Consider the following 17,082-nt stretch of genomic DNA (forward strand, 5'->3'; position numbering starts at 1 on the left):
ACCATTCAACGCCAAGATGGATTCGTCGGAGAATCAGCTGGATGAACTTGTCTCAGGCGACGGAAATCATGGTATTTTGCTTACAGATAACTCTGTTTATTCATTTAATTAATTGTAGGCGGGACTAAGTATTGTGTTATGAAATGTGCCCAGAGTTTGTTTAGCTTTGGCTGCAGAGTAAGTAAATTGCTGAGCTGAGAGGTGCCTTTTCTATTGTGTCCTCAGCTGGTGACTCTGCGGAGGGAGACGAAGTTTCCAAACCTGTCCAGTCCCTGGACAACATGGGTAGCACACATATATCGAGTGCATTTCTTCCACACATCCCTTTTATGCTCTTAAATGTCACTCTTGCCCTTTATTCCTCAAGTCTTTCACTTCCCTTCCCTTTCACATTTCCCCAGAGATAATTTGTCCCATGATAATCTTGTCTGTTCTGTACCTGTGCGATGTGCGAATTGTGCTTCAGAGGGAGATGGAGAGGCCCAGCCCGGTGAGCCGAGTCCAGAAGAACCAGACAGTGTTCGCTCAGCTACCCTCGAGACCTCGGTGACAGGTGAGCTCGTGTTACTCTGAAACCGTGGAATCACAAGAAATCCAGTTCTCCACAGATGAGTTTCACTCCCCAAAGATAGTCAATCTGAATTAATTTTGCATAATTAAGTTTTGCATGCAAGTGTGTGGGACACAAACATGCAGCCAAACTGGGCTCAACCCACTGACCATAAGACTGGTACCTAAGAACCCATTCAATGCTGATACTGGGGTTAGTGTACAGCCCACTTTGGCCTGGGAGCCCCACATGGTGGTGTGTGTACAGTATATGTGTGTTGTCTGCATATCAATACATTCACTGTGGAGTTTCAAGAGGTAATTTCAATACAGAAAGTACCAAGACCCAACTAAAAATTGAGGAAACATTAAAAAAATACCTGACCCTTGTAGACAAGACTGTTGAGCACAGCTTTCTTAATATCTTATGAGGATAATTTCTACAAAACTGTAAATACATGTGTGTAGGTAAGGCTAATGTTAAAGTCATACAGATAACGGCGCAGATGACTTCTCATTCCCCAGGTGGGCATGTTGAGAATGAAAGTGGACCACTGTGATTTGCTGGTAGGTGTAGGTAAAACAGCAGTTAAAAATGAGGATTTCAAGTTAATAAAAGTTAATAAAATAAAAGCCCTGCAATAGATGGACTTTCAGGTCATGGTATATCTGTTAATGGCCTGTGTTTCTTCTGGTATTAAAACAAATAATGAATTCATTATACAGTTACTTTATCTGAGGTTTTTAAAGAGACTAGTGAATAAGTTGGAAGTTGTCTGTGTTTTTAACTTTTTCTAGTGGTTTGGATTTACTAACAAATCGAATTACTACCAGAGTTACACTTGTAATTGTGTTCATAAGTTGAGGTTACAGTGTATTTGACAAAAAGATGAAATAACAGCATCATGTAACAGGCTTCCTCTGTCTGTTTCAGAACTTGCTGAAGAGATAGAGCCAGGACAGGAAGAGGGAACCTCTGACTTGGAGATAACGCCACAGGAAAAATACTACAACTATGAAGAGCTGTGCTCTCGGCCCTTCATCAGTGAAGATTCCGATATCCCGGCCAACCTGCTCAGTCTCATGTATCCTTTACACACAGTCTCCTTCGCAAATGAACACGCACTCGCTACACTCTCTCTCCACATTAAGTTATTAATAGACACCCTCTGTATTTATTCATTTAGCTAAAACCTTTGTACAAGGCAGCTTATGGGGTAAGAGTAATATGAAGTGTAACACAAAATCAGCGTAGGACTGCACTACACAGTCATGTGGGAAAAAAATTTAGCAAGGCAAGAACAACATTTTAAAGGCAAGTTGAGCCTACAGATAAGAAAGGATTAACACACTGAAATACAATGAGGATGAAGATGCTTTAGACGGATCCAAGATACATGATGATTTTCAGTTACTTGTTTATTTAAGTGGTGCTTTTCTGCAAAGCATCTTACAGTGTCAACCTACTTTGGGTGATTTACTCATCTGTACAATTGGGTATTTTTTGAGTGGACCAATTCAGGGTAAGTACCTTGTTCAAAGGTACTACAGCAGGAGTTTGGATCCTCACCCGGGTCCTTCGAGCACAAGGTACACCTACAGCGTCTCTAAAAATGATGGTACCTCCTGCCCCAAGGTAGTCAGTGGTTAGAGGAGTCTTTGGAAGCTGGCAGAATAGCTTTGGAGTAAGAAGAGAGAAAGAAGGATTCTTCCGTGTGCTCTTGGGAAGAACAAGCACCGAGAATGAGGGCAGAGGCAAAGCGGAGGTCATTCCAATGACAGCAGGGAGGAAAAAGAGACTGAAGGTAGTGAGGGGCCAGGCTGTATGGAGTACGACACTGAGGGAGAAGAAGAGAGCATTTCTCCCAGTGCTTTGGATAACAAGGGAGGAGGGAGCAAAGTTTGTCTTTTCAAGTGGCTTCATGGTGAAGAGATGGCTTCTTGAAGACTGGGATTGCACAAGCCTTCTTCAAGTGTGTTGGGGAGGTGTGTCCTCAGTGAGGAGTTGAGCAGAGAAGTGGTGTTGGCTCTGTCATGGGTGAAACAGTGAAAAGTGTTAATAAATGGGTCTGGAAACGTGGTAGTGAGATACAGGGAACTATGTGTTGAGGGCACAACAGAGGGGAACTGGAATGAGTCTTTAACTGACAAAGTCAAGCGCTGACATATAATGCCTGCCCCCTTTAAACACACACAGTTTAATGTCTGGACTGTCACGATGCGGTAAGTTTCCTTAACCGTCCTTAGCCACTCGTTTGGCTATGACTGCGGCCGACGAGCCAACCTGCAGCTGCTGGATGAAAATACCCTGGTTTACATTGCCGGAAATCTCCTCATCCTCCTGGATGTGATGAGCAAGGAACAGCGATACCTGCGCAGCTGTAGTGGGGGAGGCATCGGCGCCATCATGGTACCGGTTCTCTCACACGTCACACATACTTTGACATGCAGTGTACACACACTACAGGCACCCCTTGAGTTCCGCTATTAATCTGTTCCTGAAAACTGCGGATATCAGAATTTCAGATAGAGAAGCTATGTGCTGCAGCGCTGTCCTCCACACTCTACATGTACTGGAAACCAGGATTTCTGGAGGACAACCGCACGTGGAGTGCTGAGTACAGATTGACATAGGGACTCATGGCCAGAGGAGTACAGTCCATTTGGCACAAGCAGAAGCTCTGAGTGGATTGCCTGCTGTTTTGCAGACTTTGAATCACATTGTCTTATATCGAAAGTGGCAACGGTCTTACTACGCCTAACACAGCCTGTTGGCAAAGTTATTGTGTGGTGACTCATCGATTCATAGATGCACCTGTAATGCAGACAAGTGCCTTGTCGTGTGTTCCGTGTCTAGGTTCACCCCAGTAAGAAGCACCTTGCTGTGGCAGAGAAGGGCATGGCACCCAACATCATCATTTATGAGTATCCCTCACTGCAGCCGTACCGTATCCTCAGAGGTCAGAGACACCTGCGTGTGAATCTGTGTGTTTCTGCTCATGTACGTGTCTGTGGGTATAGTGTCCGCGCATTATGGTGTATGCGTGGCAGTGTGTGTTTGACGTGTGTGCCAAACACCTTTGTGTGTCCTCAGGAGGTACGACTCGTGCCTACAGCTCGGTGGACTTTAACCGTGAAGGCATCCTGCTGGCCAGCGTGGGCAGTGCGCCAGATTACATGCTGACCATTTGGGCCTGGATGGAGGAGAGGGTTGTGCTGCGCTGCAAGGCCTTCTCCCAAGATGTGTACCAGGTCACCTTCTCCCCTGACAACCCAGGCCAGCTCACCACGTCTGGTGCTGGACACATAAAGTGAGGCTTTGCTTCAACACGCCTGCTCATGCACTGCCTTTTTGGCTGTGAAGACCAGAACATCCTCTATTTGGCACGTCTCCCTCTGACCCAACGCAGGTTCTGGAAGATGACAAGCACATTTACGGGCCTCAAGCTTCAAGGGCTGCTGGGAAGGTTTGGGAAGACTGCACTGACAGACATAGAGGGATACGTAGAGCTTCCAGATGGCAAGGTCGGTCCCCCCTGCCCTCATTTGTGTGCACCTTAAATCATCAGGGGAGGATGACGACAAGGGCGGTGGCAACGGTGAAGCCGTTAAACATAGTGGGGCTGATGGTCATAGTTAAGAGGACGGGGTTGATGTTGATGGAGACTGTGATAATGACAGCGATGAGGACGACGAAAGTAAGCTGTTGCCCCTTTGTCCCGCAGGTGGTGTCAGGATCAGAGTGGGGTAACATGCTGTTGTGGGAAGGGGGTCTCATCAAAGTGGAAATCTGCCGGAAGGGCGGACGGCAGTGCCATAGCGGGGCCATCCAGCAGTTTTCTCTGGATGAGGGCGAGCTGGTTACCATCGGGACAGATGGCGCTGTCAGGGTAAGGGGCTCTCAGCAGCCAACCATCCAACTTCTCCCCACGGTGCTTCGTGAGCGCAGACGATAGTCACCAGCATGCAGACGTGCAGCAACATTGGCTGCAATTGTGTGATCCCATAGTGCCACTGAACCTCTCTCACCTGAGCCATGAGACAACCATGACATCGCTGTTTCAGGTGTGGGACTTTGAGACCATTGACACTGCAGACTGTATGGATGACACCGGCTTCTTTGAGATGGAGCCCATGAACGAACTGGTGATCGGCCGCAACGTCTGCCTCTCGTACATGGTCAAGAGCTCGGTGCCGGACTCCTTCATCTGGTTTGCTCAGGTCAGGCGCCTGCCAAGCATGTAGAGCCCAGCGTTGCACAGCGATCACGGATACCTGCGTAGGTGCCGCAGCATCACAGAGGTGTCTTTCACATGCTTGTTTTTCCACAGGACTCTCACGGGGGCATCTGGAAGCTGGACCTGTCCTTCTCCAACATTGTGAGTTGTGCTGCTCCTGATGAGTGCATCACGTTAACGTCGAGTGGCGCAAAGACATGTGTATCGACTATTGGGTGAAAAATTTCAGATGTGACTTCAGTGTAGCCTGAACAAGTCCGTGATGCACTCTGTGTGTGTGCGTGTGTGTGTGTGTTTCAGACTCAAGACCCTGAGTGCCTGTTTTCCTTCCATGCTGGAGCTATCCAGGGAATGGATGTCTGCAGTACAAGTCACCTGATGGCCACCACTGCATTGGACTGTATGGAGACTACTATCTCTCACTCACACAGACACACACACACACACACACGCTTTCTCTCATCCATATGCTGGCATAGTAACACAATGATATTGACTTTCTGTTAAACGAGCACTGACGTAGCCTCAACACACAATGATGCACACAATATGACAAGCAGACACACACACAGTCACACATCACACACACAGTCACACATCACACACACAGTCACAGACACAGTCTCACATCCATTTACCTGAGTTCCTCCACTGTAATCATATCCTCTCCTCGCTGCATGCTCTTCCACAAGGTTCTGTCAGAATTTATGACTTCCTGGCGAAGAAGGAACTGATCATGAACAGATACAGACAGGGTGGGACCACACTAACCTGGGCACCCAGCATGGTGGGTTTGCGTGGGCGACGGGTAGGGCAGGGCTTTGTTTTGTCTGTGTGTTTGTGTGTGTGCATACACGTGCAGCAACATCTGCCCTTGACATGGGTCTGATGGGCTTCCAGGTGGCCCCCAGCGGTGGTCTGCTGGCGGTGGGCTTCGAGGATGGGGTGGTCCGGCTACTGGAGCTGTACTATCGCCGGAACCTACAGCCTGTGGGAGGGCAGAACCTCTCAGCAGATGCCCAAATGCGACTCAAGCAGGCCTTCAAGCCCCACAACGCCCCAGTGTCGGCCATTGCCTTTGACCGCAACGGCGAGCTGCTGGCTACTGCGGTAAACCAAGAAGTGCAGCGTGCCACTAAAGTGTCTCTTACACATCACTGAGTCTCATTCCACACCATGTCCCCAGTTACTCTGTTACAGCAATGAAATATTGGTGGATTTATTAATGTACTGTAGGTATTTTGTAATAGGTGGAATAAATGTAAACGTAAATAAAATGTTTGTCTATTTATTAATGTACGTATGTGTTTTATAGTAATGGAAGTCTGGTGAGGTGCCCAGTGACCAGAGAGCCTCTGCTCTGACACTGTCCACCTGTTGACCAAGGTGCCAGTGTCACCTGTATTAAATTTGTGCCATTTTGTCTTTTCTCCTGCTACCCCCCACCCCGACCCCCCCAAAGAGCACAGACTGTACCGTGTTCTTGTTCACAGTGAGCGACCGCTACGAACCCATCGGCTTTATCCGTGTGCCTGGGCCTGTGAAGAACATGGAGTGGTCTCCTCCATCACATGTAAACGTTTCCTTCGCACTCAAGTGTACACTGTTTGGCTCTTTGAACTCCTTGTACCTGTGTTTGTACCCTTGTGACTGCGTTCTTGTGTCCAGGAGGCAAACACACTGCTGATCCTCTGTCAGAATGGCCATGTGGTGGAGATCAAGGCCCCCGACCTTGAGATCCAAACCTCGAGCTCCACCTATGAGCTGTGTGGGGTCCCCAGTCGACACTTTCGCTTTCTGAGCATCAAGTCCCGCATCAAGGTTCCTCTGCTCTGCTCTTGGACATGGGCTCTGTGTGTGTGTGTGTGTGTGTGTGTGTGTGTGCACGTGCCTCCTAGGCTCAGTGTCTGTGTTTACAGCGAGATGCAGAGGTGGCCAGAAGGGCAGTGGAGAAGGAGAAGAAGAAGAAAGAGAGGGAGGAGCGCCTGAAGCGTGCCAAAGATCAGGGCCGTGAGCTCACACAGGAGGAGCTAGAGGAGGAGGAGGAGGAGGAGGAGCCAGAGCTGCCCCCCTTATACACCCCGGACCCCCCAAGCCCCCTGCTCTGCAGCTTTTACACCCAGCCTGGGGCCTTCTGGCTCTCCATGGTACTCACACACACTCTTGCAAACATACACTCACAAAAATCCCTGTGACACACAGCCTGCAACAGAAAGGCACCCACTCACCAAACTCTGCTGTGTGTGTGTGTATGTGCGCGCAGGGAGGGTACGATGCCGGGTACCTGTACCACTGCCAGTTTTCTGAGCAGCAGGAAACTGACCCCCAGCAAAGATGGGACGAGCCCTTCACCTTCCTCCCTGTGCAGGACTCCGAGGATGATCCCATCTGCTCTTTCAGCTTCAGGTGCCTTTGTGTGTGTGTGTGTGTGCGTGCGTGCGTGCGTGCGTGCGTGCGTGCGTGCGTGCGTGTGTGTGTGTGGGGCACCGAGGGACAGTAAATGATGACCATCACTGAGTGTATGTGTGTACCAGTGCCAGTGCTCAGTGTCAGTGCTCCGCCCTACAGCTCCAACCGGCGCCTGCTGCTGTGTGGCATGACCTCGGGGCACATTCGGGTGTACCCTGTGACACCAGGAGACCTGCACCTGACCTCCATGCAGTCCTTCTGGGCCCTCAGTATCCATGATAACCAGTACGGCCTTGTGCACAGGGTGCGCTGCAGCCACGATTCGCAGTTTGTGCTCACGGCCGGACAGGATGGGAATATATTTGCGTTCAGTCTCCTGCCCCCAGAGGACCTGCTTGCAGCCCTGGCACAGAGGCGAGCCAAAGTGCCCTCTCCTCGCAGGGGCATAGAGACAGAGAAGGCGGCCCAAGACATAGAGGACCCCAATGCCTACAGGTGCGTGAGTTACCTACCCACTGATGCCCACATTTCCGAAATGCGATCCAAATGTTTCTTGATAACTTTCGCGTTCTACAATGAGGTGTTTGGCTTGCTTAGAATTTACATATGGATGTGAGGGGGGTGCAGTGGCACGGCGGGGTTCACTAGGTTCCGCTCTCTGGTGGGTCTGGGGTTTGAGTCCCGCTTGGAGCGCCTTGCAACGAACTGGCGTCCCATCCTGGGCGTGTCCCCCTCCCCCTCCAGCCTTATGCCCTGTGTTGCCGGGTTCGGTACCAGTTCACTGCGACCCCACTTGGGACAGGCAGTTTCGGCCAGTGTGTGTGTGTATGTCCAAAGTGACATACAAGTCAGAGAACGACACAACAGCGCAGCATTCCAACAGAAGGAGAGGTTTGGATGCAGACTCCTGATTCTACAGTACAGTCAGCTTGTCACATACCATGGTATGAACCCATGTACATTACACCAACAGATTTTTTAAAAAGAAACTATTATACAGGTAACATGTCCTCCAGCTCCTCCTCCTCCTCAGCTGCCCATCTTGCTGAGATGTTCTGCATGAAGAGCTAATGAACTAGCTGATGGGCGAAATCTGTGCCGGTTGCAGTGGTAGAAAAAACAAAATAAATGCAAAAAAGTACGGTGAACTGCAGGGACGACCCCCCACCCCCCCAATGCAACATGAAGCATGCTGTCATTTACCAGTTTACTGCTGTATAAATAGACTGTAATACTATTTATAGTCTTCATTTGTCCCACTTAGTGTCAGTATTTACACATTTTTGCTGCAGAAATATTAATGTGTTTTATTATGGGATGCTGCCCCAGACCCCACTGAATGTGTTGTGCAGTATATGGTACTTGCACCATTTTACCTTTCTGAGCTCCAAAAGATTCTGAATTACAAAGCATCTGGCCCCAAGAGTTTCAGATAAGGGATTGTGGGCTTGTCCTGTATATGTAGGAGTGTATTTCTCAATTTTCAAGTGTGCCAGGCTGTGTTAGTGTGTGAGCTGCTGCTGAGTCACCCAGTCAGTTAGTGGGTTGCCTAGTTTGCCGGCATGTTCCCTATGCGTCCGCAAGTTGCCTGCTCCATGAGCTGCTGTGTGATCTGACTGCAGCATTGAGATGGCCAAGCAGCGTATGGAGCTGGACCGCTTGCACAGGGTGGCCGAGCAAAGGAAGGCAGAGCGACGGATGAAACTGGCCGACCTGCAAAAGCAGTTTAAACATCTTCTGCAGAAGAACGAGAAGCTGCCCGAACACGTTCGCCTGCAGCCTGTGGTACTCAACCCTAACCCCAGATGGTTACGCTCTGTTCCAGTTTGCTTGTGTGATTCTACCTCTGTGAGATTTTGGTCCTGCTCCTCAGCCCTGCTTCCCAGCCCTTGCGTGGTCCGGATCACTATGGTGAGACCCTTTGCTTTCTTGGCTGTTTCGATGCAGGAGCTGGAGCTCGACAAGCGCTTTCGGGAGGAGACGGAACAGCAGATAGCTCAGAACATCAGGGAGGCTCGCAAAGAGCTGGCGTGGGAGGGGGAGCGCTATCGCATCGGCCTACGGAAGCTGGAGGAACGGTAGGCCCATAGAGGGCTCTCGTGAGCCATGATTCCTGTTTTCCCCCGGTCCCCTCATTCTCGTGTTTCACCCATCACCTTTATCCCAGGAGTCTCCTTTTGCCTGCTCACCGGTTGCTCAATGGTTCTTTGAGCTTTGCAGGTTCCGGGACTCGCTCGAGTCGGACACGGTCACAGTGGTAGCACTCCAAAGTCAGCACAAGATCTCAACCTACCGGCTTCTGGCTCTTGCATGCAAATTCCACCAGCTGAAGCAGGTCGGGCCGAAAGGCGCAAAGGTACTCAGGAAGCGCTGGCGCAGCAAGACCAGCACAAGCAAGGAGACCTCATCTGCCCCAGGTGAGAGCTTGCGAGATGATTCTGTGTGTAGATACTTGTATTGGGGTCCTTGTTTGTATGTGTGTCTGCTTATGGGTGCGATGGTTCATGTGTAGCCACCACAGAGTCCCTCCCCCAGGACGTCGTGCTGCAGCCCCGAGTGCAGCCCCCTGAGGGGAGCCGGCTGGCAGGGCGCCAGGCTGAGAAGCTGAGCAAAGCTGCTGAGAAAGCAGAGCAAGCACGGGCCAAGATCCAGAAGCGGAAGGACGAGTGGGCCGAGCTGTAAGTCGTAACCTGAAGGCTACAGGTCATGTCCCAAAGCGCTACGGTACCTGCTGCCATGTGGGGTTACTTGTTCCGTGACAGTGTCGAGTTACTGGCCGTGTGTCTATCTGCAGTCTGGCGTCGAAGCCCAGTGAGAACTGTGAGGACCCGCAGGATGTTCTAGCCATACAGCAGGCCATGGAGAACATGGGCGACTTCAAGCTGAAGACAGCAGAAGACTTCACGGTGCCAGAGCACCTCAGAATTGATGCAAAGACAAAGCGAGTGCAACTCATGGCTCTAGAGGACCAGGTGCGGCTCATGGGCTGGTGATGGTCACAGATGATGTGTTACCAGCAGTTTGTGCAGAACACTAATGGAGGCCCACATTGCCCTTTCAGATTCACCGGAGGAAGATGAAGATGAACGTGCGCATCATGGCCCTACGTGACTCCAAGGTTCGGCTGCTGTCTTGGCTGGCCGAGCAGGTGCAGAAACTGCAGGCTGTGCAGGCCAGTCTGGCCCCAGAATTACGTGCCACCATTCCTGGTGTGCCCACCCTGCTGCCCGAGGAAATGCCCCGAGAAGAGAATGCACTACACCCGGGACATGCTAGTGCGTCTGCAGACCCTGAGGGCCCAGAAGGGGCAGGAGAAGGGACTCCTTGAGCTCCTGAGCCAGGAAACTGAGGATCGCGAAGACCGTGGTACTGCCAATGCTCCTGAACACACCCCACATATACCGGAAGATGAGCAAAGCCCACATATACCAGAAGATCATAACCTCACGCAGTTGGAGGAGGAGATGAGATCTGCAGAGGAAATCAGACTACTTTCTATGCAGGACAATCTACTGAGAAAGGTGTGTGGGTATTAAGCTTAGGGTTACTGTTGGGGTTAGGGTTAACCAGGTTTGTTTCTCTGTTGATGAGTGGGTTTGGCTCAGAGGTTTGGGTTATTGTTAGAGGTTACGGTTAGAGGCTGAGGTTAACAGGAGCTGTTTTTCTGTGTTGATGGGTGAATGTATTTGCTTACATCTGCAGCCTCTGACCTGGTTGGCACTATAGTCTATTGTGTATGGTTGGTGAAGTGATTTTGGAGTTTAGAGTTTGAAGGAGTAGGTATGGTGACCCCACCCCAGATGGAGCAGGCGGTGAAGTACTTTGACGCGGATCTCAAACTGCTACGTCACGAAAAGCTGGAGTTGGATGTCCACATAAAAATGGCCGACCTGCAGCACATTACCCTCTTTGAGGAGCTGCTGTTACTCAAGGAGTTTGAGAAGAGAGAGAACAGTCTGCAGGAGAGACTCAACAGCCGCATGGAAGAGGATGACCTTGTCAGGGTCAGTGTGTGTGTGTGTGTGTGTGTGTGTGTGTGTGTGTGGATCCCAGTGTTAACTGGATTTCCACAAGAGAACACAGATGTGGCCTGAACATGGTTGTGTATGTGCAGTCCAAGCTGGAGGAATGTGAGCTGCAGCTGGAGATGAAGCGTCGTGACATTGCTAAGCTCCAGGAGCAGGAGAAGGCCATCACTGCCACTTTCCTTGCCTCTCTTGGGGAGAGCAACAAATTTGCAGATTTTCTGACCAAGGTCTTCAAGAAGAAGATCAAGCGGGTAAAGAAGAAGGAGAAAACTGGAGATGAAGGTAGGAACTGTCCGTCATGGGAACTCTAGGGCCGTGTGTGTGAGCCTGTTTTGCTAACCCTCCAAAGGTATTTTCTGAGAAGATAAAACTTGTTGGGATTAGGTGTCACTGGCTGCGTGAAGGACAAATTCACAACAAAGTCTCCAGAGTAAGAGTGTCCAAGAAGTAGGGTGAGTGTATCTGAGCACAGAGAGCAGAACAGGTAGGTCCCTGAGCCTGGGGGTCTGTTTCTCCCTCAGAAGAGCAGGAGGACAGTGATGAAGAATCAGAAGAAGAGTCAGACTGGGATGAAGATGAGGACGGTGAAGGATCAGAATGCAGTTACCCCCTGGATGACAGTGTTTGCCCTCCAAGTGAGTGTGAGCGCCATACAGCGATGCACCACATGCTCAGAAATATTTGACTTTCTATCACTCTGGTCAGATTCAAGTTTACACACACACACACACACACATTTTCAGAACCGCTTGTCCCATACGGGGTCACGGGGAACCGGAGCCTACCCGGGAACACAGGGGCGTAAGGCCGGAGGGGGAGGGGACACACCCAGGACGGGACGCCAGTCCGTCGCAAGGCACCCCAAGCGGGACTTGAACCCCAGACCCACCGGACAGCAGGACTGTGGTCCAACCCACTGCGCCACCGCACCCCCAGATTCAAGTTTACATTCCATGAAAATGGAACAGAAGTTTGTGAGAATGAAAAAATCCAAAACGTCAAAGGATTTTGAAATATTTATGAGGTACACATTGAAAGTTTGTACTTGTTTCAGGAACAGCTTTAGTGCGAACTGATTGATGCAAACATTTCTCAGTTTATGAGCGCTCTTAGTAGGAAATTTCGGTATAATGGCTCTTGACTTTTGTTGGTATGTATTTGCATTTTTAGCATCAACGCACAGTTTTAGAAAGTTGTTCACAATAAACGTGACACGCTCAGTGGATTCCGGCTCAGTTTATTGCTCATCCTTCAGAAAACTGATTAAAAAGAAAGTGGGAATTGCCCCGCAGCAGTAATTGCAGAAAACTTCCCTGGGTTTGGGAGGGGTGCGGTGGCACAGCAGGTTTGGCCTGTGCCTGCTCTTTAGCGGGTCTGGGGTTCGAGTCCTGCTTGGGGTGCCTTGCGATGGACTGGCGTCCTGTCCTGGTTGTGTCCCCTCCCCCTTCAGCCTTGTGCCCTGTGTTGCTGGGTTAGGCTCCGGTTCGCCACAAGTGGGTTTGGTCAATGTGTGTGTGTGTGTGTGTATGTATGTGTGTGTTTCCTGGGTTTTCTGAGCACAGTCTACAAACAGAACAGCAAAGATAGCAGGTATAAATCACTTTTGTGTTGTTTTCTGAGATCTACATTGCTTTGGAGAAAAGCATCTGCTAAATAAACCATTGTAAATACCAATCTAAGTATTTTCTATTGCGCTGAAATCATGCCTTGATAGTTACATTGGTGTTTTACAGTATTTTGTGACATTTGGGAAAAGTGGTCTGGGGTTTTTTGATCGACCGGGAACACATTATTATTTTTTTTCCCTCTTTTTAAAGAATGGGAAATGGATTTTCAATATCCGACATGCCGATATTCGCCCTGCTTTCAAAAACTGATTAATTTTGTAAGCTGGCAGATGCCTGCGGAATTACTATCTAGTATAATTATATTTTTTGTGTACGAACACCTGTGCATCACTCCATGCTAGGATTTCCCAGGCTGCCCCTCACTCCGTGCTGTCGGCCCCCAGACTCTGCGTCTCTGTGCAGGAGCTCATTTCCGCTGTCTAAATCGCATACCCTGTTCCAGTAATGTGCCCCAGTGCTCTGTCTCCATGCCGTGAGTCTCGGTCCCCTGCGTCCCAGCGCAGATTGTGATCCGGACCTGTTTGAGGTGACTCTGCAGCTGCGTGAGCGTCGACTGGACCTGGAGGAGCTCTTGGCTGATGAGAGGAAGAGTTTGGAGGCCCTACGGAAGGAACATGACTCTCTGGCCAAGAAGGTATAAGTAGTGGTGTAGGGCTGTTAAGAAGGAAGTTAATTCACCACACTTATACACACAAGTGTAAGTATTGATGTGGAGCAATCAGAAACGAGCGGTAATTACTCTGCCACAAAGGTAAAACTGTAGTTCTGGTAGAGGGTTAGGGTTAGGGGGAGTAAGGCTGAAGAGAGGCTGAAAAGGAAGGGCTGTGGAAAGAGGCACGGCTCTGACCAGAGCTGAAGAGGGAAGGGTGCAGCGGCATCGCTCTTTCAAACATAGATGTCACTTGCAGGAGAAAATAGTGCTAAACAACCTTGAAGCAGCAGAGGGCGACTTGGAGCTCTTGAACCGTGAGAAGCAGCGTAAACTGAACGCCTTGGACGTGGTGGTTCCACTCAGGCTGCACCAGGTACAGCAGCTTGTCCGTCTCTGCGAGTGTTTGCAGTGTGTGTGTGTGTGTGTGTGTGTGTGTGTGTGTGTGTGTGTGTGTGTGTACACACACGTAAGCGTCCATTCGACTCTGCATCGTTTCTTCGGTCCTGCAGATTGAGTATGTGAGCAATGGGGCCGTCCCTGGGAAGCTGGACCAGGTGCTGGTTCTGAACAGAGCACCTCTGGCAGGTCTCCAGGAACGAATTCGCCAGCTGCAGGTGGAAAAGAACCACCAGAAGGAGCGGTACCGACAGGCCCGGCAGCAGCACATCCAGCTCATTCATGACTGCAAGGACCTGGAGGCCAGCATCCAGCGTGCGTTCACCTGCTCGTGCGCTGGGAGGACATGGGTGGTCTCTGTCTCTTCACCTTTTTGCCCAAATTACTTGTGGCAGGAAGTGTGAATGCAGACAAACACTTTCTCTGCTGCTGTGTGTGTGTGTGTAAACACCGCATCTGTCAAACGTGTACATGTGTCCGTGTGTTCTTCTCTTCACAGAGCTGGAAGTGCGATGCGAACAACTTATGATGATGAAGTTCGGGAAGCTAGTGGATCTGGAAGCTCTGCAGACATTGTCAGGAAACAGGAACCTGGAGGAGATGAGGCATGGGGCTCGAGTGAGGGAAGCAGCGTTCAACCAGGAGATCAAGCGCTGGGAGGTAAAAGTGCCCGTATCCCTGTGTGTGTCTGTGTGTGTCTGTGTGTGTCTGTGTGCCACAGATGATGGTGAGTATTAAATGGCACGACTGACAGTGTATGTAGAAGCAGTTGAAGCTCCAGGTCATTCTGCACCTACCTGCAAACACAGGTTCTGTCACTAAGTTCATCTCATGGTGTTACGTGTCGATCTTTGACAGGTTATAGTATCAAGCTCTGAGCATAATGAGTAGTTCAGCGAAATGAAATGAACTGCGAGTGTGTGTGTCTGTAAAGGGACTGTCATGATGGGGTGTGCAGGTGAAGTGATGGTGATGACTAGTGTGTGTGACAGGACAAGGTAACAGAAGCCAAAATGGCCATGATGGAGGTGACCAAGCAGCACACTGAGCGTCTCAGCAGGATGGGCAGCCTGTTAGCCGAGAAGAAGGAGCTGGAGGACAAACTCAACTACAGACAGAGGAGCATCGTAAGTACCAAAAGTTGTCGGCTCTGCCTCCGATGTGGGGGAACGAGCTCCCTCTGTCGCTCAGAACTGCTGAATCGCTCTCAGCATTCGAGAAGGATCTCAAAACACATCTCTTTCAGACTCACTTCTTTCCTGATCTCCTAAGTGCTCCTCAAACGTGGACTGTGTTGTCTGGTTAATAATTAATCAGCAAAAATGCCATATGCAGCTACTCATGTTCTCGGAGATGTACAAATAAATGTAACTGTAATTGTATTCTCCCTGTGTGTGTGTGTGTGGGGGGGGGGGGGCGCACTGCGTATAACACTGCGTATAACACTGCGGGTCTCCTTGGCAGGGCACTCAGTTTCAGGAGCACGGGCACGTGGAGGAGGAGGAGAAGAGTCGTCTTCAGAAGGTGGTTCAGACCCAGGCGCTGGAGATAAAGGCACTGAGAGAGGAGATCGACATCCTCTCACTGAAGGGGGCTCACGTTATGCCCCCTGCGCAGCCCCCTCTGCTCCCTGTGCCCTCCGCCAACCCCCACGTGAACTCGCGCACCGCCCATCACTTTCCAGTGCACGGGGGGCACCGCTCGGGTCTACCCCGGAGTCACACCTAGTCCTGCACACACACCTCTCGCTGCCATCAGTGTCCCAGCATCGGCGCTCGTCAGAGGCGCCCGGGCTCTTCAGCCTACAAACACAGAATCTGTGTGTAACTTGATCTGTCTGTAACTCCAAAGACACGTTTATCTCTCAGCCACAACGAATAAAAGCTACACAGTGCAGACGACCCTGTATTTATTCGCTGCTCGGCTCCGGTAAAAACCTCGCACAAAACTATAGTGAAGAGTAAAACTACACTCAACTGTACCACACTGCAGACTAGACCAAAAAGTGTTTGGGAACTAATCATCAATAACCACTTGTTCACTGCATGGCTGCATAGCTTATAATCCGAAGGAGGGGTATCAAATGGAGCTCCTCCTTCTGACTCGAGTGGACCGGTACCAGGGTATGACATTGCGGTGCCAGGGTAAGAGTGCATTTGAAAGTGAGGGCAGAGCAGGAGGAGAGTCCGCTGCGCTCTGAAGTTGTGGATTGTGGATCCCCCCCCACCCGCCCACCCAGACCATGTTTGTTAAGAGCAGCAGGAGTAAATATGGCTCTTCCAAGGTGGGGCCTGAGTGGGGGCCAGAGTGGGGCGCAGGGTCAGAATGCTGGCCAGGCCTTTGAGCCCCGTGGAGGGGCATGTGAACAGGGATTTAGCTCAGCCCAGTGGCTCTGAAAGGGCCGGCCCGCTGTGCCCCAATCACAGTCGCTGACGCCGACCCCGCCCCACCGCCCGCTCCTCTCATCGCCCCATTGAAGAGTCAATAGAGCCCCCCCTCCACACAACTCCCACAATGAGCTATGGCCCAGAGGCCAGGCACACGCTCCAGTTTTCTTAACTCTCATTTGAATGTGCCCCCACTTCACCTTAATGAGCCCCAGGCTACCCACCTACCCCTGTGCGCCTGACACCACGAACGCACCGCGTTCCTGCGGGGACGGCCCATTGGCCAGAGCGGAGCAGCGGTCAGCGGTCGGCGCAGTGTGCGTGTACGGAGGTGCGCCGGAAACGCCGGTGCTCGTGCACATGCCGTGGTTTGCAGTGCGCCGGGTGATGGCGGAACGCGGCGCGGTAGGTGGAGGTGCTGCGGAAACGCCGGGGCCGTGTGTTGATGGGCTTGCAGGGCGGTCGGGTGGAGCAGCGCGACGTGCGGTGCGCTCGGCCGTTCCCGTAGAGCCGAGCTCGACCGCGTTCGCTCGCGCTCACCGTTGGGCGGCTAAATGAGGTACCTGAAGGAACCGCGGGCGAGAACAGGTGAGCGTCGCTGATGATGGCATCCTGCGGTCCTTTAGTTTTCACGTACTACACCGGGGGTCCTGAGCTCCAAGCCCGAAACGTGACTCTTGCTCGACGCCAAGATCGTCCGTCTCCTTCTTTCCTACGTAAGAGCGACCGGGGAGGGGGGCCAGTTTCCCCTGTTTCACGGTGCCTCTGTTTTCCGTGCTGCAAAAAGAGAATAAT

At 51.0% G+C, this 17,082-nt stretch overlaps 1 protein-coding gene across 1 annotated transcript; it reads left to right on the forward strand.

The window, feature by feature from the left end:
* Position 1: 1 nt before the first annotated feature.
* On the forward strand, positions 2–15,789 carry cfap44 (cilia and flagella associated protein 44). Its single transcript, XM_029248585.1, is given in 35 exon segments — positions 2–71; positions 226–285; positions 467–553; positions 1,484–1,634; positions 2,797–2,959; positions 3,407–3,509; positions 3,644–3,860; positions 3,960–4,074; positions 4,275–4,439; positions 4,615–4,770; positions 4,881–4,928; positions 5,088–5,187; positions 5,480–5,574; positions 5,688–5,897; positions 6,250–6,360; positions 6,456–6,608; positions 6,692–6,934; positions 7,051–7,193; positions 7,356–7,691; positions 8,819–8,981; positions 9,144–9,274; positions 9,417–9,613; positions 9,709–9,874; positions 9,991–10,168; positions 10,258–10,491; positions 10,493–10,717; positions 10,997–11,200; positions 11,311–11,506; positions 11,746–11,859; positions 13,356–13,486; positions 13,761–13,877; positions 14,014–14,215; positions 14,400–14,560; positions 14,893–15,027; positions 15,365–15,789. Coding segments are annotated over 35 exon segments (5,529 nt in total). The 5' UTR covers positions 2–16; the 3' UTR covers positions 15,629–15,789.
* The last annotated feature ends 1,293 nt before the right edge of the window (positions 15,790–17,082 follow it).

Source organism: Scleropages formosus, chromosome 24 (genome assembly GCF_900964775.1).
Source record: "Scleropages formosus chromosome 24, fSclFor1.1, whole genome shotgun sequence".
In the NCBI taxonomy this organism is placed as follows: Eukaryota; Metazoa; Chordata; class Actinopteri; order Osteoglossiformes; family Osteoglossidae; genus Scleropages; species Scleropages formosus.